Source organism: Condylura cristata, unplaced genomic scaffold (genome assembly GCF_000260355.1).
Source record: "Condylura cristata isolate star-nosed mole 26May11 unplaced genomic scaffold, ConCri1.0 scaffold00011, whole genome shotgun sequence".
Taxonomy (NCBI): domain Eukaryota; kingdom Metazoa; phylum Chordata; class Mammalia; order Eulipotyphla; family Talpidae; genus Condylura; species Condylura cristata.
This window is the reverse complement of record NW_004567112.1, coordinates 9,241,824-9,249,246: the sequence shown is the minus strand read 5'-3', so window position 1 is coordinate 9,249,246 and position 7,423 is coordinate 9,241,824. Positions and strand designations below refer to the sequence as shown.

At 40.7% G+C, this 7,423-nt stretch overlaps 1 protein-coding gene across 1 annotated transcript in view; it reads left to right on the top strand.

Moving 5' to 3' along the window:
- The window catches only part of TDRD1 (tudor domain containing 1), a 42,271-nt gene that overhangs the window by 18,453 nt on the left and 16,395 nt on the right, over positions 1–7,423 (top strand). The window contains exons 5-12 of the mRNA XM_012723501.1: positions 670–775; positions 1,606–1,666; positions 2,437–2,541; positions 2,761–2,943; positions 3,386–3,529; positions 4,146–4,317; positions 5,416–5,502; positions 7,207–7,374. Coding sequence (XP_012578955.1) covers positions 670–775; positions 1,606–1,666; positions 2,437–2,541; positions 2,761–2,943; positions 3,386–3,529; positions 4,146–4,317; positions 5,416–5,502; positions 7,207–7,374 — 1,026 coding nt within the window. The remainder of the gene's footprint in view (positions 1–669; positions 776–1,605; positions 1,667–2,436; positions 2,542–2,760; positions 2,944–3,385; positions 3,530–4,145; positions 4,318–5,415; positions 5,503–7,206; positions 7,375–7,423) is intronic.

The following is a 7,423-nucleotide window of genomic DNA, read 5'->3' as shown; positions in this document are numbered from 1 at the left end:
CCAGAAAGAGAGTGGGGAGCAGAACAGGTAGATCCATGAAGTAAGTAACTGAGGGGAGCAGGGGGCGGGTCAGGAGAGGCCTGCCTAGCCATGTGGATCTCCTCCTCCGGGGCAGGCAGGATCAGACTCATGAGGAAGTGGCTTGAGCTTCTTAGTGCTGTACTTTAACCCTCTGCGCCACCAGGGAGGGCCCTTTATTAGCTCTTTTTTAAACGATGCTTTCTTCTGCTTGGGCACTGATCTGGCTGCTTGTAGTACTTTATTTTCAAAATATTGCTGTTTTTCTCCCGAGTGTCATGCTTCACCTCACTGGTGTTCCTTTCGTGCTTGTTAAATGGCGCAATGTTCAACCTGTGCAAGTCTGCTGTGTAGTCTTGTTTTCATGAGGACAGAATTTCCCAACTCTTTCATTGCTCCTTTTATAATACCTGTCTGGGGGCTACTGAAGGAAAGTTGGATACATCTCCGGATACATCTCCGGCCTCTCCTTCCTCCTGTCATCGCTGCGCCCTTTCTCTGCATTTTGAGAGCACTTTAGAAGCTTGATCTTAACTTTTGATAAACAGTGTCATTCTCTTCAAATAATGTTCTTGATGCGCTTGATAGAATGGTGTTTAACTTGTCGAATATTTGGAATGAGACACTGATGAGACTGCGGCTATGTCACAGGTTCCCTGAGATGCTCGCAGTGCAAGCAGACGTACTACTGCTCGGTAGCCTGCCAGCGGAGAGACTGGTCTGCACACAGCATTGTGTGCAAGCCTGTTCAGCCAAGGTCAGTGGTATTTTTCTTTTTTCTTTTTTTTATAAGAGTATTTTAAAAAAGTTTTTTTGATAGAATAAGGTTGAGATCAGGTAAGCAGACCACTGCTTTGTACAAGTCATTGCCTTTTGCTTATTGAGGTATAACAGGATATATAAATCTGAAGTGAAAATCTCTACAGATATAGGCGTTTTTACAAATATAATTTTATTAGATATGCATATTCAAGTCTAGGACCATAAGGGATTTCTTTTAATGATTAGAGTTTTACAATGCCTTGCTTTTAATGTTGTATGATTTCATGAATTTTAGTAAGATGGACCTGACAGTTTATATTGAGTTGTGATTTTATAATACTTTAATCTCATTTGCATAATATTTTCCAGCTACAGGTTGTTCTGCATATACAGGGGGAGGGAAAGAGATCACAATGGGAGAGGAGAGCATAGGATCTCTGATGATGGCTCACCAGTGTCTTGGTGTGGTAATTTTATGGGGAGAGAGGAGAAATCTGACATCATACAAAAATGAAGAACAATGTAAAAACAGATTAATTAATTTAAAAAAAATTCACATTTACAAGTCTCATTTGATCCTCAGAACCCTGTTTGGGCAATGTAAAGATTATCTCTGTTTTTCCCTTTCATTAGATGGCCTTTGGGAGAAGCCATCGGATGAACAGTGTTGGGTGGTTTGTCTTCATTCCCACTGTGATTTGATCTGCCATAAGTTGTTTTATGCTTTTCTAGATTTTTTTGATTGAGAATTTAACATTACTGTAATTTATGACCCCTTTTCTTGGCTTAGTACTCTTATAGATTGTAATCATTGCTGTATTTCAGTCTCAACAAAGTTGAAGATAATAAATCACCTTTTGAAGAGAACATGGAAGTGAAAAACAAGGTATGGTTACTTTTGCCTTTCACATCTCTTTTTTTTTTTTTTTTATTTACGCATACAAGAACTGGGATGTAGGCCAGAGCTGGAGGGTGGAGGGTTAGGTGAGAGGATTCACCAGAGACAGAGTGGGGAGCAGAACAGGCAGATGTACTGAAATACACTGCTTAGGGAAGCAGGAGAGGTCTGCTGTGCCCTGTGGGTTAGCTCATGTGGGTCAGCCCCTGGCAGGTTGGGAATGGAACTCCTGTTGCAATGGCTGGTGATTGCTTGGTACCACTGTCTTTAACCCCTGAATCACCAGGGAGGGAGGCCCCTGAATGACTCTTTATTGAGTTACAAAGATCTGTAAGCTAAGTAAAATACTTATGACTCATCTTTACACCACAGTAGTGTTTACTGGACAAGTTTCTTATTGAATAAACCTGTACACTCTAGTGATTATTTTGGCAGCTGTTTGGATGGGGAAGGATCTTTGAACAGTGTTCATGCTGAGCCTTTTTCCAGAAATGATTTGTGTTGGCTTATCTTGGTGTGGGTAGAATTACTTGTGCTCGGTCATATCAGCATCATCCTGATCACGACTGATTCCTGGCCGGAGCCAGTGCTGTGTGCACTAACTGGATGGGGTTCAGTGACTCTTGAGGGAGCATGTATTCTCTACTCTCTTTCTTCAAACCTGAGAGTCAGGATATTTTGGCCTCTATTCCAGTGAATAGTGGCCAAAGTGTCATTGAATCGTGCTTGTATGTAACTTATGTGTTTTTTCAATCCAGACTGACTACCCACTTGGAGTTACTAAGGAAGTAGCTGTTTGTGCTGATAAAATAATGTTTTCTGATTTGAAAAGCCTACAACTCAGGAAAACCATGGAAATAAAGGTATTTGTTGTTTCATTTCCATAGAGAGCCAAGAACTATAAATGTTTATTGCCTTGTTTCTCATTCTGTTTCCTTTTTAAATTTGAGTTCATAAAATCACTCTAATATAACTAATGAAACCGATAAAGAATATGAGTGCAAAACTGCCTATTATTTTTGTGTCTTTTACAGTTTGCTTGTGTTCTCAGTGAATTATTACATCTTTCTTATCTTTGAAAGGGCACTGTTACTGAATTCAAACACCCAGGTCACTTTTACGTGCAGTTGTATTCTTCAGAAATTTTAGAATACATGAACCAGCTGTCTGTGAGCCTAAAGGAAACCTATGCAAATGTGGCCCATGAAGAGGACTATATTCCTGTCAAGGGAGAAATTTGTGTTGCCAAGTACACTGTTGACCAGGTAACCCCTGATGAAGTGAAATACCTAACGAGATGTTTCCACTGACTTTGGTCATGCCAGCTTGACACCGAAGATGTTAGTGAAGCATCAGGTGCTTTAAAGTGAGACCCCACCACTCTGTCAGTAGAGCGGGTCTGTGCCATCCTTCCCTCCGGCCCCATCCTCTTCAGCTCTGTTGAAAGACTCCTCAGTTGCTAGTTACAGACCAATTCCTTGTCTTAGGACTTTTTGCTATTTGCGTGTGATCAGGTCTGCGGGGCTGGGATATCTTGAGTATACAGTTCGGGGGATTTCTTAGTAAGAGGCTCAGAAAATTAAGTTAATTGAATGCCTCAGGACAGAAGACTTTTCTTTGCATGTTCTGTAAATTGGTTGAGAGTTTTTTAACCTAAAATTGTCAGATGCCATTTTGAAGCTGAGTACCATTTTATTTCACTTTCAGACCTGGAACAGAGTAATAATACAAGATATTGATATGCTGCAGAAGAAGGTACAAGTCTTATATATTGATTATGGGAATGAAGAAATGATTCCAATAAACAGAATTCACCAACTAAACAGAAGCATTGACTTGCTTCCTCCTTGTGTGAGTCTCTTACTAAATTCCTAATAGTGCCCCCAAGGAGTTGTTTTTTTAATGTTTTGATACACAATATTTGCTTGTTGGATTCTGCTATGCTTATTTTTTAAAGCAACTTGAACTTACGGTATATAGCTAAGGGATATTCTTTCCTGAATGTCTTAAAGTCCCAAAAGGAAAAGCATTGTGTATTGAGTACCAACAGAGACAAATAATTGCACATAAAGTTGTTAATTAGTATTTGGAGGTTTTTGAAATTTTTCAGCATGAACTATGTTGTATTTAAAATCTTGGCCCTTCCTGGTGGTGAACTGGTTAGGGCATGGCACACTGCAAGCTAGCCACAGCCGCTTCAGTGTGAGTTCGATCCCTGGCCCCAGAGGTGACCCACTCCTGTTTCTCCCGCTGCCCCCCACAGCAGTGTACTTCTTGATCTGTCTGTTCTGCTCCTCACTCTGTCTTTGGTGAACCATCTCACCGCCCCTGAGCCTCTGGCCTATACCGTAGTTCTGTATACATAAGTAAATAAATCTTTTAAAAAATAAAATCTTTATATAAGTAATTAGAAATTATCATTTTCAAGTAACTTTTTTTTTTTATTAACTTCTGCAAAATCTTCCAGGCTATAAAGTGCTTTCTAGCCAGTGTTATCCCAGCAGAGGGGAATTGGAGCAATGATTGTATAAAAACTGTGAAATCGCTGTTAATGGAGCAGTACTGCTCTTTGAAGATAGTTGACATATTAGAGGAGGAAGTGGTTACTTGTGCTGTTGATATTATACTGCCGAGTTCAGGTAAGAGCGCAATCATTCTTAGGGGAGCATTTCACATGCTAGTTAGTGGCTACCATTCACTGAGGGAAGACATAGCAGCATGAAGAGAAGTCATGTGAAGTCTACTCTGAAGCCATTCAGACTGCTGGAAAATGTGGCTTTGGGCCTGTGTTTATATTCAGCTGTTTGTCAGACGTGACACAAATGTGCTGGATTGGGTGGATCACAGTGTAGCTGTAGACAGTCGTAGCGAAGTATCCTTTTAGTGTAGGCACTGGAGTATCTACTTCGCTTTCTGCTGTACTGAGGGGTTCAAGGATTTCTCTGAATTCATCCATTTCTTATCAGTGCCTTTTCTTTGAACAGCCTTCATAGGACTGTTTTTTGTCAGTGTTGAGACCTCACGTTTGTAGTTTTCAGGTTGTGGAAATGGAGACTCTTTGGAGTCCTGTCCTGTCACTCTGTCCTTACGTGTGTTTGAATGTAACTTCTGAGAGTGAGCTTGTTGCTGCCCAGCTCCGCTGGCTATTCCTCTGCTGTTAGAAACTCAGTGCTGCCTGGTGACTGGGGGCAGTCAGTCACTCCCCCCATTTAGTTTTTAATTTGATGTGTATGTTAGTTTTAGTTTTAGTTTAATTTTCTGTATATGTTATTCCCATCAGTTAATCCTGACGTGAAATATATAAACATGTATATGTATATTAAACTATATATGTTTTATGTTATGACTTCAGCTTTTAGACATTATTTGCAAGAACTTCATGTAAATGCTGGGTAGCTTTTTTCAATCATACTTTTAAGAAAAAAGTGTTTTTTTTCTGTCTTAAATTTATCTTTTCTCATTATTGGTGATCATTGTAAGTATGTGAGGTGATAAACTCTTTTGTATTGCTCAGAATTTTTGAAATGTAATCTTTTTCTTGAATTTTCTGTAGTAGTGGAATTTTTTCCTTAATTTTTAAAGCTGAGCATCACTAAACTCTTGCACATAGAAACTGAATTGGTGAAAAATATGCCAGATATAGTCTACAAATTGGATTATTGTGAATACTTTCTATTTTGCTTTTCCTTTAAGTCTTGGTATAATATCTCTTGATATATTTTCTTAATCCTTTTTAGGAAAACCCTTAGACCATGTGCTTGTAGAAATGGGATATGGCCTGCAATCAAAGGAACAAAATTCTAAGCAGCAAAGTGCAGATGAAAGTAAGTAGACAAGTAAACTTAACAGTGACTTCAGTTATTGAAGGTGCCTTTTCAACTAAACACTTAAAGTACAATGGTCACACTCAGACTTCATGGCAACGGTGACCATTCTATGAACTTTATATAGAAAGATGATATTTTTTCATTTTGTTATGTATTTTTCTTACTCTTCAAGCTGCCCATTTTCCCTATTTTCCAGATTAATCCTTGACCTGATAGTTATCAGCAGTTACAAAATGCTAAGTATGCTGACAGTTTGAGTTGAGGTTATTTAGCTAACGTTGCCTTTGTTTTCCTTCCTTACCTGGCTGAGTATTCCAGCAATAATGAATAGGGATGTAGCACTCTGTTCTAGTAGAATGCTGTTTCTCCTTCAATTTTTATTATTTGTGTGAGTGGTTTTTCATTTAGTAGTTATGAGAACCAAGCAGTTTGCTATCAGCATTTTACTTTCTCGTCTAGCCTTATGTGTTTTGTTTTATAGTCTGCTTTCTCCTCTGCCAGTCACTTCACATGTGGACACACTTCATCAGCTTAGTCATCCGCCCAGGGATGATGCCAGATGAGCATGCTGTGATTTGCCACATGTCACAGAAACTCCAGCCACCCTTAGGCTACTTCCCCCTCACCTTCTAGCGCTTGCTCTGTCTGCATTTTGGTTGCATAGTCTTTTTTGATTCTTCTTTAAAAATCCTTTGTAAATGTCTTTTTTCCCCTTTCTTTCTCTATTCTCATTTTCTGAGTTCAAGAATCTTCATCACTCATGGAAAAATGAAATATTTAATTCTGTCTTTTGCTTTCTCTGTTGTAACAGTACTGCATGTGTGATAGCCCTAAAACATACAAATCTTGGTGTGGCAACTCTGCTAGGAAACTTGGCATAGCTCTTTGCCCTCTAGAGTACAGCAGATATGTCCTGGGCTAGTGGTCGTCACGACGACAGCACATGTGCTGGTGGCTTCTTTGGAGAGAGTGTGGAGTGAGGGTGCTAGGTCTGGGGCCTGCACAATTGAGAGATGAGAAACGTGGGTAGAGAATGGAGATGTTGCCATCAAATGATCGCCATGGCGTGCCAGACACTGCAGCACCAGTTTGATCCCCGGCCAGGGAACTGACCTAGATGGCACAGCAGACCTCTCTTGTCTTGCCTGCTGCTCCCCTCAGCACTGTATTTCAGTGGATCCACTTGTTATGCTCCCCACTCCGTCTCGAATAGATCTCCCCCCTACACCTCTGGCCTACACCCCAGTTGTTGTATGCATATATAAAAATACATCTTAATAGATATATAAACAAAATGCAATGGTTCCTGGGTTCTCTCTGCTGTGCGTCTTAAGAATAACAGAGCAACAGAAAGGTTCTAGGAGGGAGCCATCAGAGTGGCAGGTGCTTCAAGGGGTATCCAGTGAGTAGAACAAAAGAGGCTCTGTGGAGGTGTCTTCATGCTGGGTGCCCTGAGGACTGTGCAGCCCCTTGGAGAAGTTACACCAAGGGTGACAGTGAGTGCAGCTGGAGTGGGCGCCCCGGGGAGTAGCATGTAAGCCGACACAGAGGGAATCCTCTCCAGGAGGACTCCACAAAAGAACAGAAAGTAGCGTGTCTGGGAACTGACAGTGTGCCCTGGGGGAAGTACAGCTTGCACGGTTGGGGAAGACACACCACCTGATGAAACCAAAAAGGTTTATTTTTCTCTTTACTGATCAGGCGACCCTGAAGGGGTTCGAAAAATGACAGCTGAAAACAAAGTTGTTATCGACAGAAGTGACCTGATCCCCAAGGTGTTAGCCTTGGATGTAGGGGATGAGTTCTGTGGGGTAGTGGCGCATGTTCAGACCCCAGAAGACTTCTTTTGCCAACAACTACAAAGTGGACGTGAGTAAATTTCCTCTGTCAGTGTGATCAGGATAACATACTTTAATAA